The sequence below is a fragment of the Chrysemys picta genome, chromosome 18 (genome assembly GCF_011386835.1).
Source record: "Chrysemys picta bellii isolate R12L10 chromosome 18, ASM1138683v2, whole genome shotgun sequence".
Lineage (NCBI taxonomy): Eukaryota > Metazoa > Chordata > Testudines > Emydidae > Chrysemys > Chrysemys picta.
Genome location: NC_088808.1, coordinates 20,166,899 through 20,191,309, shown reverse-complemented (window position 1 = coordinate 20,191,309; position 24,411 = coordinate 20,166,899). Strand labels below are relative to the sequence as shown.

The 24,411-nt window shown below is 50.4% G+C and overlaps 2 protein-coding genes across 10 annotated transcripts; both read right to left on the bottom strand.

Moving 5' to 3' along the window:
- Positions 1 to 73: 73 nt before the first annotated feature.
- On the bottom strand, positions 74 to 5,522 carry DNLZ (DNL-type zinc finger). The gene is made up of 3 exons (XM_005299524.4): positions 2,262 to 5,522; positions 1,101 to 1,240; positions 74 to 353 (listed from the first exon to the last, which is right to left on the bottom strand). Exons 1-3 carry the CDS (start codon positions 2,478 to 2,480, stop codon positions 182 to 184), a joined length of 531 nt encoding a protein of 176 aa, XP_005299581.2. The 5' UTR covers positions 2,481 to 5,522; the 3' UTR covers positions 74 to 181.
- CARD9 (caspase recruitment domain family member 9) lies at positions 4,161 to 24,396 on the bottom strand. Of its 9 annotated transcripts, none has more exons than XM_065572069.1 (13): positions 21,019 to 24,396; positions 18,292 to 18,515; positions 16,089 to 16,226; positions 14,991 to 15,316; positions 14,172 to 14,351; positions 13,173 to 13,325; positions 12,343 to 12,468; positions 12,047 to 12,238; positions 11,445 to 11,492; positions 9,971 to 10,019; positions 7,725 to 7,795; positions 5,776 to 6,019; positions 4,161 to 4,601 (listed from the first exon to the last, which is right to left on the bottom strand). In XM_065572069.1, the coding sequence occupies exons 1-12, from the start codon at positions 21,030 to 21,032 to the stop codon at positions 5,819 to 5,821; spliced, it is 1,722 nt and encodes a 573-aa protein (XP_065428141.1). In that variant the 5' UTR covers positions 21,033 to 24,396; the 3' UTR covers positions 4,161 to 4,601; positions 5,776 to 5,818. The 9 variants fall into 9 exon arrangements, 8 of the variants coding, with proteins under 8 accessions (XP_065428141.1, XP_065428142.1, XP_065428140.1 ...); XM_065572070.1 differs by having other exon boundaries at positions 5,943 to 6,019; XR_010593577.1 differs by lacking the exon at positions 21,019 to 24,396 and having other exon boundaries at positions 4,793 to 6,019; positions 18,292 to 20,058.
- Positions 24,397 to 24,411: the final 15 nt, after the last annotated feature.

Genomic DNA, 24,411 nt, shown 5'->3' with positions numbered 1-24,411 from the left:
AAACAACTCCCATGTGACTGGTCAAAGGTGAAGCTGCACAGTACAAGGATGGGAATAAACCAGAGGCCAAGGCTTCCTTGATCCTGAATTTATTAAAAAAACAAACAAACACAAAGTTGAAAGGGGGAGAGAAATGGCAAAGTATTTCTCTGCCAAACGCAGAGCAGAGGAACTCTGTTGATCAGGTTGTTCCCTTGTCTTCAGACTCCGAGGACCTTTCCCCACCTTCTCCCTCTGTGTGGTGGTTTTGCGACTCTGTCTCTGCAGTCCTCTCTGGGAGCAGTTCCAAGGTGTCCTCGCCAACTACACGTCTCACTTTCTCCCCTTTGGCTGCTAGGATTTCCTCAATGTTCCTGGATTACAAGTTAAAAAACACTAGTAACATTGCAAAGGTGCCCACGAGACTAGATGTTAGATTTTGCAGCTGAGGCTTAGGTGCTCTCAGCTGCATTCTGTTTTCACCATTAGCAGGAATTCAAGTTCTGAAGATGAATATAACATTTCCTCCTAGCAGAGCTAGTCCAGGGGACTGTGGAGACGATGGGATTACAGACTTTAGGGGCAACTTTCATACAACATGATCACTAATTTGGCAACTGCAGTTAGACAGAGGTAGGATTTTCAAAGGAGTTGAAAGCCTTTGAAATTCAACTGGATTTGAGCACCTAACTCCTTTAGGCTCCTTTGAACATGCTAGCCAGAGACCAGCAATGATTTAATAAGGCCTGATGGAGAACCAAATATCACATCCAGCAATAAGACTGCAACTAGCAACCGTGGTATCGGTGCAACATGCCCTTTCTAACTGTTTTGGCTACAACCCACTTAGTGGGCCTTGGTTGGGCGATTCCATTATTTACACCACGCATCTGCAATGGGTCAGAAAACTCGGCCATGGGACTGGAGTCTTCTTACATACTTCAGAAAGTTAGCGGAATCAGAGATTATCCCCAGCAATAACTCTCCTGCGCATTTAAATACCACTTACACTGGACTTCTGTTTCTTGTATGCTTTGTATCATCTAAACAGGATTGGGCTATATTTTGATGGCCTGTCAAGGGGGAGAAGGGGGAAGAGCTGCTGTCACTGACACTGTTACCTTTTCCCCTCCAAATCTGAAAACCATCCCAGGTTATCTGCTATCACGTGATGATTCTTGCAACCAGGACACTTTACTATCACCACCCCGTTATGATACGCTAGTTTGGAAATCGTTTTTGCTGACCGTGTTTTGCAGACCTAGAAAGTGAACAAAGTTAATTTCATGACCAAGATGCTTAGATTTTTTTGTTTATTTTGTAAAAAGACACAGCTATATTACAACCCAAAGTCAAAGTCAGAGACACCGTTTATCATACTAAAAAGGACTTGTTTTCCCCCAACCACAACATTTCTTCAACTAAAGTGGTCATGCAGCCCCACAATATGATACTACCAGCTTGCTACTCAGAGGTATGCTACCTTCCTATGTCATTTGAACTTGGGCCAATGGAAAGAACATAGCCCCAAACGCATTTTGATTTCTGAGACTTACTGATCTTTCCTCACTCTCTTGCTGAAAGAATAATTTAAAAACCACACTGGTTTGCATTCCTAAATGTAAAGTAGAATACAAATCAGTTTCTCAAGCCTGATATTCTTGGTTGTTTAGATACCATGGATTGTACTTGTTTGTGTTTTTAAACCTCAGGAAAGACCAACTCCTGTGTATTTAAGTTTATTTTGGATATGCTTTAAAGGTTTGAATTTGACTATGAAAGCACAGATGGCAAATAATCAAAACATTATTATGAACTAAAACAACCCTGAAGCTGATTCAAAAATATTCACCCAATGTGACATCTCACGTGTTAGCTTTTAGGAAGTCATTTAAGGGATTAAATGAAACACACACACTTTATTACTACTAAAAGAAAAGTCGAAAGGGGGAAGCAATTTTAGTGGGCACTGGCCTTAGTCGCCTTCCCTTTTGCAATAGGGGCTGCAGGGCTACAAAACATTTTCTTATGGGGTTTAAGAGTCTCCATTTGCAAGCGTGGAGCAACTCCCAGCCCCAAAACAACACAGATGTCCCCCAAAAGAGAACAGCGATATGCCCAAGTACCTTGCAGCGAGTCCTCAGCCCTCAATCACTGGGGTACCCCTCGCACCCAACTCCCATCCCCCCAGGGCCCCCCCAGCACCCATCCAAACACCCTCTTCCCCACAACCCCTCCACCCCAGCTTCCCCTCACCCCCTTTCACAGAGCCCCAGCCCCACCTGGCAGGTGTACACCAGCCGGTAGTGCGTGGCCTCCACCTGCCCCACGGCGCCGCCCGGCCCGGGGGCGCTGCAGAGCCTGCGAGGCCAGGCGGGCTCCGGGCAGCAGGGGTGGGGCCCTGGGGCTGCCCGGGCCCTGGGACGGGACGGCGGGCCCCATCGCCACACAGACCCCAGCCGTGCCCCGAGCGGCCCCAGCCTCCGCCCGGCCCGCAGCATCCCGCCCGCTCCGGATCCCGGATGGGGCGGCCGCTGAGGCCCCGGCCGCCATCTTAGGTGTGGGCAGCGAGCCGGGCTCCCCGCCCCCGCTAGGCCTCGTGCACCCGATGCACCGGGCTACGGGGGGAGCCCGTCCGGCCCCTTCCGGGATACCCTGGGGGGGGCCCTCTTCTCCCTGCAAAATCAGAAGTAGGGCCCCCTCCCCAACATCACTGAGCTGGGTGCCCGGGGAGCCCTGCGCCTATGCCCCAAATCATACACAGGAGGCTCCCTGCCCCTCCCCCACAACCACTGAGCGGGGGGGGGGTTTCCCCCCCCCCACTGCCTTTAGATCCTATAGCCTTAAATCAACAGACATAGGCCCGTTCCACCCGAGAAATCGGTCTAATAGAGGGGATCCCTCCTTCCCCCTTGGAGTGGGTGGCGCTCTGGACCGACCCCCCCAGCCTACTGCTCTGTCCCCCACCCCGGGTGGGTGGCCTTCGAGAGGCACATCTACCCCCGTCACCATGCAAATGAAAGGGACACCCTCGTTAGTCATCCTGAGCTCTGGCCACAGCTTGGTGCTCTGGCCACAGCTTGGACAGACCCCACACCCAGGTTTTCCAGAGAGAGCCCTTCAGTGCCCAGGGTATTTACTACTAAAGGAGGAAGCCAGGGCCCCGTAAGGTCTCACATCCCACTTATCAGAGGGGTACGAGAAACCTCAGCAACCTCTGGCTGACTGAATATCCAAGAGAAATAAAAACCTGTTACAGTTTGCAGCTGTATAGGTCCAGTTGCAGGTGGGCAGAAGGACAGCAGGTAACATGCAAGGAGCGTGTTCTCTCCTTTGCTATTAACATTGGGCATCTACCCCTATACACCAGCAGTCAAAGTCACACTCAGCACACTAGTGCTCTCTTTTGGATAGTACACAGAGCCTTAGACATGCTTAACATAACAGTAACTGATGTTTATTCAAAACGCTATTCAAGACTGTGGAGCTAAATTAGTTTTGGTCAAACCTCTGCTGTTGGGGGTTTGCTTTTATAGTTGCTAATGATATAGGGGCACACCCTCTGCACCCTGCTAGATTTGGTTAGTTTTCTGGTTTAGGCCCCTCTGTTGTTGGAGTACCTGGCCAAGACACCTGCACAGAGCTCAAGGGGCTCTACCAGAGGCCTGCTCACACAGGTGGAGTTACAAGACCACAATGTTGCCATTCCAAACATGTTTAATGGCCCAGCTCCTTCAGTTTCATTTAAAACATAAAATAGTAAAGTTCTAGCCCTCATGGGTGTGGAAGAAAACATAACGTGAATGCAGGAAGGAAGCCACCATTTATTAAAGTCTCGCGGGGGGGGGGGGGGGGGAAGGTGAAGATGGCATGTTATTTTTTAACTGATGGTGCTAGCAATTGTGGAATTGAGGCATTAATTGGTATTACATTCTCCCTCATTTGGTTATTTTTCTGGAAATTATAAGAAAAATATTTTCTTAAGCTAATAGGTTGAATATGGACACAGAGGGTTTTTCCATAGCCCACGGTTGTGTAGTGTTGCCATAGCAACAATTTTTAGCATATTTTATAGTTTTAGCACACCGTTTAGTCCAGTTTTGAAGAAAATAAAGTATTTTTTTATGTGTTTTTTGCACAGAATACTACAATGCACTAACATAGCACCATGATGGTAAGGATTTCTACTAGAGCAATTGGAGTTTAATTCATTTAGACTCATACCACTTCTGGAAGGACATCATCATCCCCATTAAATACATACAAGAATTAGGGTTCTGAATCACAGAGACGTGAACTGGTTAGGTGACCAGGCCAAGGTCACATAGGATTGCTATGGCAGAGGCAGAAATATAGTCCAGATCTCCTGCATCCCAGTCCAGTGCCTTCAACGTGGTAAATGTTCAAGGTGGTTATTCAGAAAAAGTTTTAAATGTCAATCAGCTCAGATGGGCAGAAGGGAAGATTCTTGCACTATAACCCCAGCAAACTTTTTGTAATTCCCGTTGCAGGTGGGCTGATGCTATTAGGAGCCTTCAGTGTCCGTGTTGTCACTACCAGTGTTGTTTTCCCAGTCCACTTCATGGTGTCTGCCCTTCTGTACCCTTCGCAATGCCCTCTTTCTGTAAGTTAGGTTAAACATTTATGAGAAAAACAAAATTCCATGAGCAACAAGCTTCTCAATTACACAAACCAGCAAACTGAAAAAACTCAATTAGTACTCAAACAGGACTGTGCATTTGCGGTGACACTGGCCAAAGTAAAAATTAAGGCAGCCTTTCTACCTTCATGCACCAGGACACAAAGTAATCACCTGCTGAAGGTCAGGAAGAAGTCTCCTTCCAGGATACAGTAGCACACGCCTGTACCTTCTGGGGCGCACTGGTTGAATCAACGTTGTTCATTGGGGCAACTTTTTTGTCAAATAAATGATCCACAATTGTGATTAGGAGTCTGGGTCTCCTCTCAAGCATCCAATATAGACTGTGATCAGAAGCTTATGGGGTTTAGTCTAGAGCAGTAAAGCCATTCCTATATTCCTCAATATACAGTACAACTGAACGCAAGAATTTCCTGACTCTCAGTTCCTTCTTGAATACAAATATTACATAAGACCCCAGCACACTACCACTTACAGAAGCAATACTACATCGCTTTAGACGTTTCCTGTAATCTGCTCCAGCATTTAGCTCTTTCGGATCATTTCTATTTCGTGTGCAAATTCAGATCTGCATTTGACATGATGCTCAGTCCCTTCAATCCCCAAAGACGGAGACAGAGGCGCTCGGCCACTTGGAATCATTTTGAAAGGGCTCAAACCTGCCCTGAGTCTCATTAATAGGAGCTTGGTCTTTGGTGTCAGCAGTAGCAGGATGGAACCCTGAGCTAGTAAAATAGATCAAACTTACCAAGCCAGCAGTTCCCAAAGTATGGTGCCCCCAGGACTGCAGAGTGCCATTAAAAGTCTGGGGTGGAGTTGGCATAGATTTGTGTCCCTGCCACCTGACCCTCACCACCTCCTCTCAGGAACCCCTTTTCCCCCCCACCAGCAGCCTGACCCCCATGGGCCCCTGCACAGACCCCCTACAAATCTGAGTGAGTGGCGTTGTGATCCATTGCCCATGATCCAGGTGACCACCCCCAGCTTCATGTCCTCTGGGTACCACTCTGTTAAACTACGGTGGAATCGGTCAGTGGCATGAAGCAGCCTATGACGCAGGCCATGATATACATGTGTCTGAAAACATCCACACTTGTTTCAGTGCAACGCAACGGCTGCCATTTTGGCCAACGTACTCGGCACATCTGGGACTAAATGCACGAGTCCCTACGGCTTGAGCTAGAAGAGAAGGCAGTAACAGATCCTCATCCTCCGTGGATCAGGCACAGCAGGGGACATGACACACAGTGACCAGTAGGTTACACAAACATGGCAAGAGCAGTCCCGAGAGCACAGGCCAGACCTCCGATAGTGCTCAAAGCTGTCCTTCATCCGCCGCCGCTCCTTCTCAGCCAGCTCTCCATTGGGTGGGCCACCCTCCTGGAAAGGAAAAGAAAGGCCTGGTCTAGTTGAAGCTTGGGGCTGGGTGGGGATGGGACCAGCCTTGCTCTACAGAGAGGCCAGGAACTATGTGGGCAATGAGACTCAACTTCTGGAGTTGGCCCTAGAAGGACAAAAGAGGCACAATGGACAGGGCAGTGGAGGGGGTGTGGAGAACATGGACAGCTGCTGTCCATGCAGTGCCATGAGGTGTGCTCCCAGTGGTTTCCGTGAGCGCTCAATTCACTCATTAAAAATGAACCTGTACCAGTGAACGGGCTGAGAGCAACTTCATGGCCAAATGCATCCTCTGGGTGCTGCTGCCGTTTAGAAAGCACACACGCTTTGCGCTGGCAGCTTCTGATGTCCACAGGTCCCCGGGGAACGTTACAGCCTCTTGTGTTCATTCCTGGCCCTATTATCCTGTGCATGGCCCAGTCAGGCTCAGGCCCTGGCTCACACTTAAAACTCAATGGCCTTCTTCTGAAGGCATCCGATGGACTGAAGATCCATTCCACCACTATTCCCGCCCCGAATGCTGAACTGCCCTCATCTCTCCTGAGCAGGTTGGTTCTTCAAAGCACCCACTGTGTGTTGTACAGGAGCCCGCTTCTGCATCGTTTCCGGATTAGTGCTCATGCTTCCGATCCCACCAAAGGCAATGGGGTTACTTGCCCAAGTGAGGGCTTGGAGGGTGAAGCCCTAAACACCAGAATCAGAAGATTAACCACTTAAGATCTCCTTTTGCAATGACAGCAGAGCTCCTTGGGGCACAGAAGGGATGTCCGGATGCATCCAGTTGTACAGCCGGAGGTTCACATCCTCTTCCCAGCAGAATGATTAAATGGTCTCCAAAGCAATATTGCTGTTCCTAATCACAAACATCAGTGCCCAGACAACACAGACGCTGAACATGAATTAGCTAGAGCAGGTTTGGGGAGCAGAGGGAGAAATGATGTTAGGAGAAAAAGGAGAAGCTGAGAGATATTTGCAACCGCTGACAGATGAGAAAGGAAACACTCCCCTGTCAATAGGAAATTGCTTAAAAACCCAATAGCGTTGCCAGTGCTAATTCTAGAAAATCAGAGGCTCGATATCATCCTTTAAATTTAACGTGGATTATTCCTGAATTAGGTCCAGCCAATCCTGTTCAACAAGACTCCCATAGAGTGTAAGCTCTTTGGGACAGGGACAAGCATTTACTATGTGCCTGTACAGCACCTTGCACAACAAAGGTCCCGATCTGGCGCTACAGCAATATAAATGATCAACGACAACAATGGGAGTTTGGGGTGTGCAAGGAAGGCAGGATCAGCCACTAAATCCTAACGTAAAGGTCAAGTGGATGAGAGAAACACCAACAACTGTCCCAAAAGCGCCCTACCGGAGATGGCGCCTGTAGGCTGCCCATTCTTGTAATATGCCATGAAACAGTACATTCCTGACTGACAGCGAGGCAGCGGATGCGTTGATTGGCGGACTCCATTCCCACCCATACCACTCCCGAAGAGCAGCAGCTTCCAGAAGAGATGGAAAGGACAATGATGCCCTGCTGTTATTTGAAGGATGAATTTGGCCATGAGAATACATAACTCTCCCTGCGAAAGTGCCAGGTACCTCCAAACTGGACACGCCTATCGCAAATGCAAATGTTAATCGTCGTGAGCGAGGCCCCAAAAAGCGGAGGGTTCACAAAGACACTTACGTTTGACGACTGCAGGCACTGAATGCTCTCTAACGCACTGAACTGCTGATCCTGACCTTCAGAGAGATCTTCTAAGAGAGAAGGAAAAACTGCAAGTGTAGTCGCAAACTGGTGTTATTTATTATCTGTGTTACATTAGCACTTGGACCCCTGCTGTTCTAGAAGCAGCCCCAGCCCCCCAAAACTTTCCATTGGATAGAGACAAGGCAGACAAAGGAAGGATTCACCCTTTGTACAGATAGGGAGCTGAGGCTCAGAGAGATGAAGTGATTTGTCCAAGACCACCCAGGGATTGCATGGCAGAGCCAGGAATTGATCCCTGATCGCCTGAGTCCCCATCCAGGGCCTTCATCATAAGCCCATCCTTCTTCACGTCATTGGTTTGTGGTTTTACAACCTTAGAACAGAACCAACTGCTTGTAGACATTGTGCATTTGATACCCCGGGTGTCCCAAAGTGCTCTGCAGAATTAACAAGCGAGACGGCGAGAACACAGTAACCGATGCAGGTGAAGGGCGATGGCCACTGGGTCACTGGCAACAGCTCACACCTCGTGTAGGAGGTTATTGCTTGGTACGTGCAGAGTGCGCCGCGTTTTCAAGGTGCTGCACATACATTAAGCCAGTCTTCCAACCTCCTTGGGATGTAATCTGCATTATTATCCCCAGTTGACAGATGAGTGGGGAAAAGGAGACAAAATTGAAGTGACTCGCCCAAAACTATACCGCAAGTCAGTGGCAAAGTGAAAACCAGACCTCAGGAGGTCCTGGATTCCAGTCCTGAGCTCAGTCCGCTAGCGCAAGCTGCCATTTTACTAGCTGTTGGAATCTTGCTCAGGACAGTGGGTTTTTCCCCTAACTCTTTTCAAAAAGGGACGTGGGATCTTCACATGAACCCAAGGGACCTCAACAAAGCAGCCCCTTAAGGTTGTTCTCTAACGAAGATAAATTGAGAGGTCACATTGCTTAACATGATATTAAATATGACTGGTCACTGTCCACACTAGCTAAGTCAGGTTTAATATCATGTTAGTTAGAACACTCTTGAGGGTTGCGTTAACACAGCCTAGTTTTCTAGCAAGATCAATCCTATATAGAACTGTGCAGTTCACACTGTGACTTCATCATGCGAGTGCAGAATTTGAACTCACAGCAATCCATTAAGGAACAGAGATCGCTACCAACCTGCTAACCTGAACTGGTACTTAAAATCAGACTAGGGTTTCTAAAGCTTTTCAGTGACCTCCCTTCCCAAATGGGTGAAAAAAATATTCAGCCCCTCAGGAGGTTAAAACAGGAAGATGCTCCCCTGTGGCAGTTTCTCTCTTCTTTTTGGAAGCGTAGTTCAAACCCTCAGTGTAGCCTGTCAAGTCTTCCTCAATGATGAGTCATTTCCACTAGAACCTCCACAAAAGCAGAACTGGGGATGGTGTGTTCATTAGCTAGTTCTGCTTTTGTCAAAACCCAAGTGAAAATAACCTAATTTAAGGAAAAAAAACAACCCAGCAAAGAGCATGGAGAAAGGTGCACGACTCAGTTAAAGTGGAGTCAGGACACCTGGGGTCTGTTCTCAGATCTGCCCCGACAAGCAGAGAGCCCAGTCAAGTCACATAGTGTCTGATTTTCACAGATGCCGAGTGCCCGCAGTGCTCCTTAACTTCACTGGAGACAGAGAGTCCTCCACATCTTTGAAAAGTCAGGCCCTGCACATCTCCAAGCTCATTTTTCCTGGGGGCGTCAATACACTGGCAATCTCTTAATAATGAGACTTTAGGATCAAATGGAACAGTATTGCCTAGTGCTGTTATAACGAGCTAGCCCAGCACAGCCTTCCAGAATGTAGCCACTTGAGGACCCTCCCAGATCACATGTCATGAAGAGACGAATGAAGGTAAAAAGCTCTAAGTGCTCAGCGGGGGCTTCACAGACATCCCTTTTGGGAGATGACCAGGGGGTCTAGACACCTCCATTTTGGCGTACCCAAGTTGAGACACCTTCTGTGGGTTGACTTTCAAAGTGCTGAGCGCCCACCCTGGGAGTCCCAAAAGCGTGTCCCAAATTGGGGCCCCCAAACCATTAATTACTTTTGAGAATTCAGGCCCCATTGATGCCCCAAGACTACACAGCAGAGCCAGGGGCAGAACCCAGGAGGTCCCGACTCCCAGCTGCCTGCTTGAACCACTAGACATATTGTATCGGGAATACTGCTCTAATGTCTCCAAGTAGAAATTAAACAAAAAGTCTTACTTTTGTCAGACAGCAGTGTGTCCTCATCCAGGTTTCCATGGAAAGAGAGCTTTGGGACAAAAAGAAATATGTCTCTTCTGGGGAAATAGCAATACCCATTTTCCTCTCTTAGTCTCCCACAAAAAAGACAAACGATTAAAAACAAAAACAGAGCCCCAGGATTCCACAAGTTTCTCTTTCCTGTCTAGCGAGAGTTGCAAGGCAGCCGACCCATCCTATTCAATATCACCTTAGTGACGCGCCTGTAGATACAAGTGCTATGCATGAATGAAGCCAATTCTCCAGTGAAAACACTACCCCACACCAATAGGATAGTACTTCTATTGTGTGTATGGCACCCTTCGTCCCACTTCAGTCTCATCACCTACCGCTGAATGCAGCTGCCTCTAGGCAGGGAGCAGCATCAGCAAACATTACACAACAGTTGGAGCAGTGTGGGGAAAAGTGGAGGGTGACTTCTCCAGTGGGATGGCCAGGGGATGCAAGGAGACAGGTTGTAATTGCCTCCATAGGTGTTTAATTAGGTCACCAGGAAAGAGCTATGATCACAAGTGGCCAGGACCTTAGATCTCACCTGAAAGATACAAAGTTGCCATGGTTTCAATCAATTAAACTAGCCCTGCTCCCCACACCCCTAAAGGACACTAACTCCCCCTTCACCCTGATGTTTTCCATGGAGATTCAGGCTGCACTGGCTTTGGCTGAGACTTGGGAATACGTGGGGCCCCTTTATATCCAGGCAGGGGGAGGATTCCCTTTTATTCACATCTTATATCTTGACTGAAGATGCGATACACTAGACAACTGCTGGCTCCTGCTTCACAGCAGCTGAAGCAACCTGGCCATGCTAGGGACCATGCTGGAAAGGCTGTCTCGGTGCATCCTCGCAGAGACTCGTCACATCTGCTCAGAATCAGTGGGGCTCCCCATGCAAGTCAGGGCTGCAGAACTGGCCCTTTATTTGTATCCCGAGCATTTAAAGTTACACTCACCGAGCTACAAAGCTTGGCCCAGAATCTGAGCTGCAGCCCAGATGGGCTTGGATGACTCAGGATTGGCGCACACATCCTCTCGAACCCGATGCCACCCAGCCACTGGGCTGGTCTCCAGTATAAAAGCAGAGCAGCCTTAGTACTACTCTAATCCTGGTTCTTGCTCCCAGGGATGGCTGGAGCGCTGTTTGCCCTGGCCACGCCTGTCTCCCCCAGATACACACACTGTTCTGGCAGCTGCTAAGGGGGAAGACAGAAGAGCTGCTATGGCAGGAGCTACACCTCCTAGAGGTTTCTCTGCACAGGGCATCCTCCCTTGGCTGGTTACGCTGGGGTGGGATTTTTTCAGGTGCTTTATGCCACTGGAGCACAAACTGAAGTTGGCTGCAAGTTATCTGCTAAGGAGCCTTTGAGCAGAGCTGGGGAACCCAAAGACCTTCCACAAGGCGGTCAGACTAAAGCCAGCTAGCCACTTTCCTCACCTCTTGGGAACTCCTGGGTGAGACGTCATCTAGGTCAGAAGTCTGGAACTGTAAGAAAACAAGCCAGTCAGGGATCAGTCTGGAGAACACGCTCCACAGCGAGACAACAGCAATGATGGCACGTAGAACAGAACGAAAGCTAGGAACTGAGACGCAGGGATTTCCTCCCTCTTACCTGTCCCGACCGGCCCAACCAGAAGCCACCCAGAGACTAGGGTGTTCTTTTCGTTCTGGGCTTAGGAACAGAGTTATGGTACATCTCCCCCGCCACCCACAGATTTCACCCCAACGGCTCAAGCCTTGTCCTTCCTGGGCTTCAGTTGGCCTTGATGCACCAGGGCCAGCCCCAAATGCAAATAAGGAAGGGATGCATTTGCACTGGTGGAGATTACTTACGCTGGAAGCCAGGGTGAGCTCTACTGCGGCCAATCCCAATTTCCCTTGTCTAAGCACAGCCATTGATTGCGGAATCGAGGCTGATCCCAACTACAGGCAACGTCAGTGTCTGAAATCAGTGCAATACCCAGAGCCAGGGCCCCCCAGCCTCTTCCCCTGCCCATAGCACAGTACCTGCATGTAGCTGTGTATTCCTGTAGACTTACCAGCGTCGGTGGCTCCAGGTGCAACTTTTTCAGCTTGGCCTCAGCGGCTAGTAACTGGCCCTCCTTCTGGAACAGCTGTAGCTGCATCTCATCGCACCTCTCCCCCAGCTCCCGGATCTCTTTGCGGTAGGCGTCTTTGTCGACTAGGCTCTTGGAGTATTGCATGTGGAACTGCTCTCGGGTCAGCAGCGCCTGATGTGGAAAGCGGGAGGGCAAAGCGTGTCATTGACATGGTGTCTGAGCCTACACCTCCCATTATCTTTGGTAGCTGGGCTCCAAACAGGAAGTTTTATCACCTGGTCTCTTTCTGCAGCCACTTCTTCTATCTGCTTCAAGATGGCCTCGATGCGATCCTTGTACATCCGGGAGTCCTTCCTCAGGGACATGCACTGCAGCTCCAGCACCTCCTTCTCCTCCGCGTGCTGCAAGCAAAGCACAAAAGAGCCCTGCTCATGGGGCTCGCTTGACCGAGACACCCAGTGCTGGAGGCAAAGGGGCTTGCTTCACTCTTGAAACACCCGTGGCTTGTCGTGTAAATATCAGACACGGATTGCTGAGCCGTGCCAAAGCAAGGAGACTCTTCTACAGTTGACCAAGCCCAATGCCAATTACACCAATGATTGAGTGGACGGAGGGTGAGTCTGAGGGCAAGGAGACTTACCATATGATCTTGGACAAGTCATATGGCCTCTCGGTGCCTCAGTTCCCCCGGGGATGATGCTTACTCCTACTGAGAAAGCATATTGAGGTCTACAGGTGGGAAAGTGCTTGGAAGGCAAAGGAGATGTGGGGCCGATGTAAGCATTTTGCAAACAGTAACTGATCAGTTCTCCTGGCGATCCAGGTGGATCAGCGTCATCATCCCCATCTTACATGTGAAGCAGAGAGAGGCCACATCTTTCCCAAGGACATGGAGTCAGTACTGGAGCAGAGGAGTACCCATCTCAGATCATGTTTCTCATTAAACTGCTGCTACGTTTGATCTGAGCCAGAAGGCCAAGCCGCAGTGCTAGCTGCCCGGGCGCTGCACTGCTCTGCTCCACAGGGAAGAGAGTGGCTTTCATTGTACACATGTTCCCCATGCTGAGTTTACTCCATCTCTCCCCCCTCCCGCCAGACTTCGTACTTTGTCCTGGAGATCCTCTGCTTGCTGGAGCGCCTTGCGCAGGCTGTAGATGGTGTTCACCAGCTCCTGATGCTCCCCCAGTGCCCGTCTCCGATCAGCCTCCAGAGCCTGGATGTAGAGGCTGTTCTTCTCCAAGTTCCCTTCCTTGGCAACCTCCAGGGGGAAGGGGAATACAATGAGGGGTGGCCCAACTGGCTAGGAAAGCCAGGAGGCACTCTCCCCTACCCGAGCCTAACAGTACTAGTGGCCAATTCTCACTCTTCTTCCACCACCCCCATGGCCTCCACTCTGCCTCTGGGTGAAACTAGAGGGGAGCAACATGCTCTCCAAGGCAGCACCGGGCTGCCCTCATCTGTGAGATGGAGGGGAGTCGCCTGGAGAAAGAGTCCCAGGAGGTGCTGCTCTGAGCAAGACAGGGCATCACATGCCAGGACCTGTGCTCGCCACAGGCTGCTGTGCCCTCCATGTTAAAGATGAAGGCAGCTGCGCGCTGCTCCATTTCCTGACAGGCAAGTGTGATCTGCAGGCTCCCGTGCAGCCCTGCAGAACACCGGAATTGCCAGGCAAGATCAGCGCCCCCGTCCAGCCCCGCATCCTGCTGTCACGGCCGCCAGTTCAGGGGAAGGCGTAGAATGAGTTGGGCAAGTCTGGGGCCCTTCATTTAAACCCTTCTGAGCCTCAGGCCTAGCTGTTCTCGGTAATGCTGTACTCCTCTGCCACCATGGCTGCTCACACCTCTCCCGTTGCCCTCCGAGCCCATCTAGCTGCTGTCAACCTTCACACACCCCATATATCCCACCACCACTGCTCAGGGGGTCCCTCTGCCACCATGCATCCATCAGCATGCTCTGCTCTAACCCACGGCTCTCACCCCGCCAAGCTCCCCGGCCTCACCAAGAGGGGCCCTGACACCAACCCCCGTGGAGAAACCTGCGTTAGTGAGGCAGAACTGCTACCCCAACCAGTCCCAGAGTCCCTACGCCCGCCCTCCCCACAGACCTGGAGCGTGTTCTCCAGCTCTTGATTCTTGGCCAGCAGCAGCTCCTTCTCCCGCTGGATCTCCCACACCACTTCGTGGCTCGGCCGCTTCTCAATGGCGTGTTTCAGTTTCATCGTATGCTTCCTCTCCAGTGTACAGTCGTCCTCTGCCTTCATCAGGCTGTGCCTCAGATGGTCAATCTGCAGGGGGAGGGGGAGTTTGGAGCTGGTCAGGCCTCGTCAGGAGCCACGTGGGGAGTGCCGGCCGGTGAGGGGGAAATCTTTGTAGTGGCATGGTTTTAGTCCCAGCCTCCAGCAAGAAGCACGAGGGGAATTCCTTCCCCACCCCCGGGGGAATGTAGCAGAGCCCTCTCTGCCCACAGCACATGGTACCTGTCTACCCACGCGCAAGATACACGGCAGCAGCGCTGCAAGCTTCCCCCAGCTGCTGCTACGTTTGACCTGAGCCAACAGGCCAAGCCGCAGGGACAGCCCTGCCAGCGTCTCCCATCCCTGCCCAGGGGAGACCCTGTTCATTCTCTAGCACATGCAGCTGCTAGCATCTGCGCTGAAAGGCTTGCGAGTTAGCGCCAACCGTGGGATTCCGTTTGCATCGCATGCACCCTTGTTGCGCGAGGGGAAAGCCAGGCCTGCAGCACCCCATGTCAAAAAAACCCTTGAAGGCACTAGCTCAGCCCAGCGAATTCAGGACTCCTGGCATGCGGTGCAGAAGAGAGACACCCGTCGGACTGTGGTGTCGGGTCGCTAAGGCCCGACTGTGCTCAGCTCTCCAATCCCGGGGGTGCACGAGGGAGGAAGGAGAGAGGGTGAGGCACTGACCTCTAGCTGCAGATCCCGGTTCTTCATCAGCGCTGAGTTCTTCTCTTCGCTCTGCTTGGCATAGCTCATGGCCAGGTCGTAGTTCTCATCCTTGCATTTCCGCAGCTCCTTGGCCAAGTTGTCCCTCTCCTCCTTCATCTTCTGGGCCCTCTCCTGGTGCTTCCGCAGCACGCTGTCCCTCACCCGCATCTCCTTGAGCGCGTCCTCCTTGGCATGGAGCCACATGTTGAGCTCCTGGGCCTTCCTCCTCTCCTCCTGCACGGCGCTCTGCAGCTTCGTGATCTCGTTCATCAGGAGCTGGCTCAGGCCCGATTCCCCCGCGGTGTCTGCGCAACAGAGAGACTCACACAACATAGTCCCCAGCCCCCTCAGTCGGGCCCAGCCCAAGTCCCCAGCCCCAGGCAGAGAGGTCCCTTACCACAAGTCAGCATCACAAGACTTCCCTGCGGGTGCTGTCTAACCAATGGCACGTGTAGTCAGCGCCACAGCAGCTTTTCTTACCCCGTCCCCCCGAGCCGGCCCCCCAGCCAGCACGATCACACCCGGTACAGTCATGCTGACAGGAACATACAGCTGGCCAGAGCCGGAAGGAGCAACAACCCACCTCGCCTTGTACCGTGGAAATGCCAAGTGCTCCAGAACAGCGCCTCAGGCCTCAGCCACTCTGGGACCCATGTTCAGTGGGGACACCTGCTGGAGATTTCACGGGGAATTCGGTCTGCTTGCACCATGGCGGAGCAGTCCATGAGGGGAAACCGGGCCATTATCTAGCACCCGCTCTTCCTTCGGCTACAGGGAGCAGCACTGGCGCTCCCCAGGAGAGGGTGGCGATGTAGCGCCTAACACACAGCATTGTGTGTTTAGTCTCCAATCTACAATCGGATCTGGGCGGGTTCCGCAGAGCTCTCCCCGCAGGGATCCGACTGCAGGATCGGACCCTCGCTGAAGAGCTTTCGAGCCAGTGACCTAGTCTGAAAGGCTGGCTGGGGCTCTGCCCACATGAGCCACCGGGGATGTAACCGCGGAATTCGAGGTCTCCTCTAGCTGCAAAACAGCATCAAATAAAGAGACTGTTGTGGGAATGAATCAAAACGTTACCGATAATCATTGAAAAGACTCTGCTGGGCTCCTTGCCGGTTATTTTCATATATAACTGTGGGTAGTAAAGCTCAAGGCTCTCGAGAAAGGCCTCAAAACCTTTCTGGCCCGTCCTCTGAAGTATATCCAGGAGGACGCCTGCAATACAGAAACAAAGGCGCTTACTGCAACATGGCATGTAAGAGTAACACACGTTCCCTGCACTTCCAGAGATGGCTGGTACTTGCGTTCCTCTGTAAGCAAGAGCAGAAGAGAGTCCTTGGTGTCAAACCCTTCAGGCCTGGCCCAGGTAACTCTCTCACTGGTGATTTAACTGAGCAACGGCTGCAGGGTTTGCCCCTAGGCCTCTGCTCCTACTAGCGTGTTGCAAACAGCAGGCGCTGCAAGAGAAGCAATCCCTTGCTGAAGGCGAGGAGGAGAGCAGGCAGGCTTGAATGAAACGGCCGTGGCACTTCCTATAACTCTGGGCGGCTTTGGTCTCAAATTCAAGAAGAGGGGATGGTTAGATGGGCCCCACTTCTGGCACAGATGTCCTGATCCTGCAAGGGGCAAAGTATCTGCCACGAAGTGCTGGAGCCTCTGCTCTGCTCTCGAGGTCAGCAGGACCACAGTCTCCGTCCCCTGCTACAAGTGGGGTCACAGTGAGAGCAAGAGAAGCAGGGAGTCTGTCACCAGTTTTTAAAGTTGGAATTATGAAGTCTAATAGGACCAGAGATGCTTTCACAGGCAGGTCTTTCTCACGGTGTCATTCTGAGGTTAAACACTCCCTGCCATGCTGGAAACCCAAACAGCAGAGTGTGTGCTAGTCAATATCCCGCAGAGAAGAATCCTACACTCAGCGGGACAAAGGCAAGGGAGGTCCACAATAAGCCTTTCCAGTCTCAGTTCCTTGCGATGGTGGCAAAGGAGAACTGGAAAGTGTAACTCACTAAGCAAGGGAAAGTAAACGGCTTTGTTTCACAGCCCACGCTGTCTGAGACTGTAAATTCTTTGGGAAGGAGCGGTGTCTGCGCAGAACCTAGTACAACGGGATCTCAATCCTAATTCAGACCTCTGGAGGCTACTACACTATAAACAACTAACTGTGATGCAGCGTGGCCTAGAGACTAAGGCACTGGTCAGACTCCAGAGCCCTGGGTTCTGTTCCCATCTCTGACCTGCTTGGTAACCCTGGACAAGTCACTTCCCCTTTCCGTGCCTCAGTTTCCCCATTTGTAAAATGGGCGTAACAATACTGGCCTCTGTTGTAAAGCACTGAGGTCTACTGATGAAAACTGTCACAAAAGAGCTAGGGGTTAATATTGTAAAATAGAATAGATGGTGAAAAGTACCTTTGATTTTTAATGTTCTCAGATTGAATAACCCCAGGGACTCCTAGTAATACAGGCTAATTTTTCTTTCTAATGTTGCCAGAGTCCCTCTGAACCTGAGGCACAGAAATAGTTTATCCTAGATTCAGAGCTTTTTAAGGCCTGTAGGGACTACCGTGATCCCCTAGTCTGATTTCATATAGAACAGGCCAGAAAACGTCTCAGAAATAATTCCTTTTGAACTAGAGCAGGAGTCAGCAACCTTTCAGAAGTGCTGTGCCGAGTCTTCATTTATTCACTCTCATTTAAGGTTTCGTGTGCCAGTAATACATCTTAACGTTTTTAGAAGGTCTCTTTCTATAAGTCTATACTATATAACTAAACTATTGTTGTATGTAAAGTAAATAAGGTTTTTAAAATGTTTAAGAAACTTCATTTAAAATTAAATTAAAATGCAGGGCCTCCCGGACCGTTGGCCAGGACCCAGTTGGCAGTGAGAGTGCCGCTGAAAATCGGCTCGCGTGCCGCCTTCGGCACACGTGCCATAGGTTGCCTACCCCAAACTAGAGCATATCTTCAAATAAATCACTAAATAAAATCCAATCTTGATTTTAAAATTGCCAGTGATGGAGAATTCACCACGTTAGCTCAAGGAGAAGGAATTATTTACCGTTTATTTGGATTTAGAGAAAACCCTCTTCAAATGGCTGGGAAAAGACGCACCTTGAAAGCATGATTCCCAGAACTGCACTACATGGGTTGATGGTAACACCATGTGGCCTACAGGAGCAATTGACACCTCGGCATTTTCATTCCAGTGCATCACCCCAGAGCCAGCCCCCCCCCCCCCCACACACACACACGTGGTGAATCGGAAGCTGCCCAGTACCCACCTACTTTCCGTTTCCGGACTACCAGACTGGGGTCGTTAAGCACTTGCTCTTCGTCGTCATGGTTAATCACTTTGCATTGGCGGAGATACGGCGTTATTCTGGAGGGGTCTATCACCGAGATCAGCTTCACCCGGAAGTTCTCCAAGTTATTCCAGCACATCTCGTCATCTTCCTGCTCCGACATGGCGGAGAGCAAGAAATACGGGCAGGCCAGGTCTTCTCGTCTGAAAGCCACACCACAAGCCTCAGAGCAGCTCGGGACGAGCAGCAAGGATAGCAGGTGGCCCAACACTATCAACCCAACGAGACTGGGAACACGCTCATTGACCATAAGGGACCATGTCTCCCACAGCAGCCTCTAACTTTGTACGCACAAAATACATGCACCCCCCCCCTCATTGCACCAGCGGATCGGGTCACGATGCACCTCATGTACAGAAATGCCAGCTTGTGCAAGCAAATGTAGGCCTGGGGCACTACGTCCCAAGCTCCCTCAACAGCTGGCAGGGTTGGCACCACTGCTGAAGAGGTGATGAAATTCTGGTGAGCGCCCCTCAACCAGCCATTTCCTGAGTCATTAGAGGAGGGAAGCGAAACCACTTAGTGTGCACCCTGGGTCAGTAACATTGAAGACCGAAAGCTCCTGCGTGGATGCTGGGGACACCAGGAACTCAAATTGCATATGGATTCCCAACAGGCTGTACCAAGGGAGAACCTACATGTCCCATTGACATTAACAGGGGTCACATGTGCTCAGGGCCCAAACCTAATCTAGTGACCCACAAGTGCAAGGGTAGAGCATAAACAAGGAACCATCACACAACAGACAGCTATTACCTGCTTGAAACTAGAGATCCAAGAGTGCTGTACAGCCCCTCGGGCAACAGGGATAGACACGTATTCGAACATTAGAGTGAACCCGTTTGAAAGGTTCCAGGGGGAAGAACCCCCAACATCTATGCTCTTAAATTGCAGTTAATTGTAACCACCAAGAGCTAATATTTTTAATAATGTCTAATTTGCATTTGCAAAGGAAGAGAATGTGCAAAACCCACAATTATACATGATCTTGCAACGTTGCAAACCACATGCAGTGCCGGCCCCATTGCATGTGCAAGTCACAAGCTTTGGGTAACCCTAGCAAGGTTTACATGCACCATGCACGTCGCTTTGAAACATCACTGCCTGAGGTGGTCAACCGAGAGCGTTGTGTCACTGCGGAGAGCCTCCTGCGTGTCACTTTTGCAGGGAACTTCTCGGCATCCACCCTCAGCAGCAGCTGCACTTTGAGGTTTCTTTCCCACAATGCTTCCTCCCCAGTGCACTCTTTCCCATACACCCACAAACCAAAATGAAACCAGACTGGAATTTTCTAGTGTCAGCTCAACCAGGCCATATGCCGATTCGAGGAAATCAGGAAGCCATTCAGGGACTGCTGACATTACAGAAGATGCAGAAGCCACATTACAGAAGTTGTAGCCTACAGTTAGATCTGCATTATCCTTGATGAGCGACTCACATTTTGATACAAGGAATGCACGCTTGGGCCAGGTTCACTCTTCCCCTGCTTAGAGTAAATAACATGAAATAACCTGACGCTTTGCCGAGATCTCTCTGACTTAACGATGGCTTTGTCTGTAACGAACCACTAACACATTTCTTCTTATCCCCATTCCTTGTTTTGCCCATTTGGGTAGGATTACCATATTTTGAGTGTTCAAAAAGAGGACACTCCACAGGGCCCCGGCCCTGCCCCCCGCCCCAACTCCACCCCTTCCCCAAAGTCCCTGCCCCAACTCTGCCCCCTCCCCTGCTTCCTGCAAACATTTGATTCGCGGGAAGCCTGAAGCAGGCAGCAGGTAAGCGGGGGGTGGGGGGGTGGAGGGAGGAGGCGCGGCCCAGTCTGCCCCCACCCCCAACTGAGCGGCTCCCTCCGGCCCCAGCCCCCGGCCCAGCACCTCCGGCCCCGCACCGCCGGGCCCGGCCCAGCCCTGCACCAGCCCCCGGCCGAGCACCCCCGGCCCAGCACCACCGGCCCTGGCCCAGCACCGCCGGCCCCGCACCTCCCTATTTTCCCGGACATGTTCGGCTTTGGGGGATTTCCCCCCGGACGGGGATTTGAGTCCCAAAAAGCCGGACATGTCCGGGAAAATCCGGACGTATGGTAACCCTACATTTGGGGCCAAATGCTGCACCAAAATGGGTGCCTAGGTTTTGACCCAGGCATTTGATTGCAGTGCTCATATCAAAACAGGATTTGTTGCAGTAACCAAAGGCCCAGAGGGGTTGCCAGCCACCTACAAATCCAGGAGTGTTTCACTTGTTTGGGGGGGGGGGGGGGGAACTGCATCATTCCTGACAGCAGCAGCTCTGTAGAGCCTGGGGTATATCTAGCTCCCAATCTCGGTTCCTAACGGGCCAAATCCTACAAGCCTTACTCTGTTCCCCCACAGACAAAACTCCCACTGACTTCAATGCACAGATGCTACAGTGATCGACACTAGGTAAAGCCAGTGGGATTGACTTCAGCAGCCTGCCTGACCCATCCCTAAACATTCTGCTACCCCAGCATACAAACTGCTCTGCCCACTAGCGGAGCCAGTCCCCAGCTGGGTAAGAGAAGTAGAAATGTCTTGCCCAGTCGATACACCCCCCACCCTTCCCTCTAGACAAAAATTGGATCCAGACTTCCATAATGACTAGTCGTTCTGTGTTACATGGACCGACCTGGCTCTGCGCATCAAGTGTTTCCTCCTCTCACGGGCTCTCCTCGGCTCCTTCTCTCACTGGCTCAGCATGGCACTGCTCTTTGTCCCATCTCCCAGCAAACCCAGCCGCATGGCAGCCTCCCTAAATAGTCTGTCTGCAATACAGATGACTCAGAGTAAAAATTAGAAAGAAGAAAGGGGAAACCAGTGGGTTACAGCGCTTATCCAAGACAAAGGGAAAAAAAAGAGGAAGCCACAGGGGGGGAAAAAACAAACTAGTGTCTGGAAGCACCTCACATCCCCACTGACTTGTTGAATAACTTAGTCTCTCTGTGCCTCAATGTTCCCATCTGTACCACGTAATAACTCTGAGAAGCAGCTGAGGCTTCTTTAATGGTTATAAGGTTCCACTGATGAGCAGAATTACAGGAGTGCACAGGAACGGTCTAGAATGGCCCATCTCTTCAGTAAGAAACTTGCACAACAGCCAGCTGGGAAAACAACAGCTTCTGAAATAGGTTCTCAACTTTCTAGGTCCAATGTTATAGGACAGGGGTCTTCAGGGAGCGGAGGGGTGGCAATGATAAACAGAACTAATGCTTTCATTTAAACCCCCCCACACAATTGGAGTTCTAATAGACTTTCAGATTAAGCTTGATCCCTTTAACTGCAGCCTTATCAACACACCAACACCTTTGTACCTGAATGCAGACAGGGACAAAAATTCCTTCTTGGTGTAGAACCATAGCAGGTGTGCCTGGGATTGATGGGATAGGCCATTAGGACACTTTCCCAAATGAGGCTTCTAGTTTTGGGTGCCCATTGACGTCAATGGTAATTGTGGGTACTTGGCTCTTGACAAGAGTCAGGCCCTAGGTGTCTCAAGTTGGACAAAGCAAGGAATAGAACCCAGGAGTCCTGGCTCCTAGGCCCCAGCTCGAAGCACGTGATGGGAGGGGCAGCACGGCAATCGCTGGAGGATTTTATGCAGGCACACAAATCATTTTGACTGCTCTTTTACAGAACTATTTCTGTTGTTCTTCCCACACAACTTGAGACTTGTAACAGCGATGACAATTCAACAGACACCTGATTTTAAAGAGTCCAGAGGATTCACATAACTCGATACTCCTGCAGTTAATGCAGTGTCACACAGCGTTGGATCAGCACCTCTCCCTGCTTTTGTTCGACAGTGTAAACTCCTGAACAGCCTCCTGCAGGGCTGTCAGAGCCCTGCTCCTGGGCATCTCAGCACAACCCGCTGGGTGGGGCAAAACTGGTTGGCACTTCCTGCTGCGTACGAACTGCATGCATAGCGTACGCCTTCTAAGATACGCTTTGTGAAGACTTCAAGTGAGGCTGATCTGAAAGCAATGTGCTAATTGATACGCCGATCTACCTCGTGGGGCCTGTCATCATGACAGTACGTCAGTGCCATCTTAAAGTATAAAAACCTGCCTCTGTTTCCATGTTTACTTGACAAATAATGGTAAGAGGTTGCTCAGGGGCATTGGGTCTGCAGGTGTCGGCTGGCAGCGATTTTTGGTTTTTTGAAGGAAATGGTCTTGAAGATATATAAACTCTAATTTGTTATAACCACCGAAGATAGAGGCTCAACTTCAGACAAGCGAGGGCTGTGATAGTTTCAGAGGACCTCACTTGGTTCCTAGGTGAAAGTTTGCTTATTGATCATTTCTTCAGCTGTGTAATAGACACAGATAGACACTCACTAGCATGACGGATGCTCAGGACTGAGCTGTAGCTTAAGTTTTCTTCATTTAATAACGAAGTTTCTGGCTCTTTTTATTAAATGGTTTTGGGAATTCCACTCGTGTGTCCTCCAATCTCCATTACAACAGAATCCAGGTGTTGGGCATGTTTGTAGCACAGTAGGGGAAGGGGGTTACTTTTAAAGCCAAACCACTGGAGAGATCTCCCTCACGGAGCCCCCTTTTGGTGCCGGCACACAGGATGGAACCTGTGCACACTATGCATATACCATCTCTGCAATAGCTGCTGAGGACAGCTTCCAGAATCAGTCCAATTCTCCCGCCCCACCATCTGGTGGAGTACCACCTAGACCAAAGGTGTGGGCATCCCAAGTCCTTGAATTATAGGGATGCTCTATAGTATAGTCCTTATTTCTATTCTCCCCTCATGCTCCATACCTTAGTCCTAGCTTGCTGGCCACATACCACACTCAACCCTCCAAGTGTGAGGTGGTCAACCATCACATTCCAATTAACCCATTAAATAGGAGGCATTACGATTAGACCCCATCACCAGAGATGACCACCAGAAACTGGGGGAGGGGCCTTTAGAAGTGGGTGGGCGCAGACTACACCCAGTTTTTTTGAGATCTCCCATAACTCTTCATAGTCAGCTTTGGACTTAACTATCTTGAATAATTTTGTATCATCTGCAAACTTTTCTACCTCACTGTATCTTTTAAACAGGAACTTCCCTGTTATCCCATGACTGCTTAGTTTCCTCAAGAGCCCTTGCTAAGGGACCTTCTCAAAGGCTTTCTAAAAATCCAAGTACTTTATCAGCTTGGTCACCCTTATTCATATGATTGCTGACATCCTCAAATAATTCTAATAGCTTGGTGAGGCATGACTTCCCTTTACAAAAGCCATGGTGACTTTTCCCCAACAAATCATGTTTGTGTCTGATAATTCTTAAGGTTCTCTTTGATGTTAGGTTCAAATCACCAGAAATTGAGATCAGGTGCAGCACAGTGGCAGCCCGGCTAGTCAGCCCAGCAGGTGTCATTACCTAACTGGCATTCACAAAGGCGCATTGACTCCAGGGCAGAAGGTCCTATGCCCCACTTAAGCCTCATGTTAACAGCTGTGTGTCAAGTGATGCACATGGTTTCATGGCAAAGCTTATGCCCTAGGGTGAATTTCATGCAGGGGGGTGGCGGCTCGCACACGCTTTGGGAAGGGGAAACTCACCTGAAATTCCCTTCTCTGGGCGCGATACAGGCTTAACATTCTAATAGCATCTTGGCCTACTGGGACTTAGCGACCCTGGAAAGCACCAGGATAGGATGGGACAAAGCATTGCCGGCGAGGCCATGCTTCATAGCATCACTACAGCCTGAAATCACTGCCATGCTCCTGGGAAATTAGAGCCACTCCACAGCGTCTGCCCTTCCCCAGCATCTTTCATCCATGGAATTCAGACTTTACCAGCTTTCATTCATTTAGCTTCAGCACTCCCGGGGGACAAAAATCCCTGCTTTGCTGATGAGGAACTAGAGAGAGTGACATGCCCAAGACTGCACTGTAATTTGCGGCAGAGCCAGGAAGGGGATCCTGTGTAACCAAGTCCTGTGTCTTAACCACAAGATCAGCTGATTCCCACTCCCTCCTGGGTTTGTTTCCTCACATAGAACATCACCTTT

Coding starts and splice junctions, on each gene's coding strand:
- CARD9 (XM_065572067.1), bottom strand. CDS start 18,622: ATGGTCAATGAGCGTGTTCCCAGTCTCGTTGGGTTGATAGTGTTGGGC. Junction 15,317..16,088: donor AGTCTTTTCAATGATTATCG/GTAACGTTTTGA, acceptor TCTGTTGCGCAG/ACACCGCGGGGGAATCGGGC. Junction 13,326..14,171: donor AGCTGGAGAACACGCTCCAG/GTCTGTGGGGAG, acceptor TTCCCCCTGGAG/GTTGCCAAGGAAGGGAACTT.
- DNLZ (XM_005299524.4), bottom strand. CDS start 2,480: ATGCTGCGGGCCGGGCGGAGGCTGGGGCCGCTCGGGGCACGGCTGGGG. Junction 1,241..2,261: donor GGCTGGTGTACACCTGCCAG/GTGGGGCTGGGG, acceptor TTCACTTTCTAG/GTCTGCAAAACACGGTCAGC. Junction 354..1,100: donor TCAGATTTGGAGGGGAAAAG/GTAACAGTGTCA, acceptor CTTGTAATCCAG/GAACATTGAGGAAATCCTAG.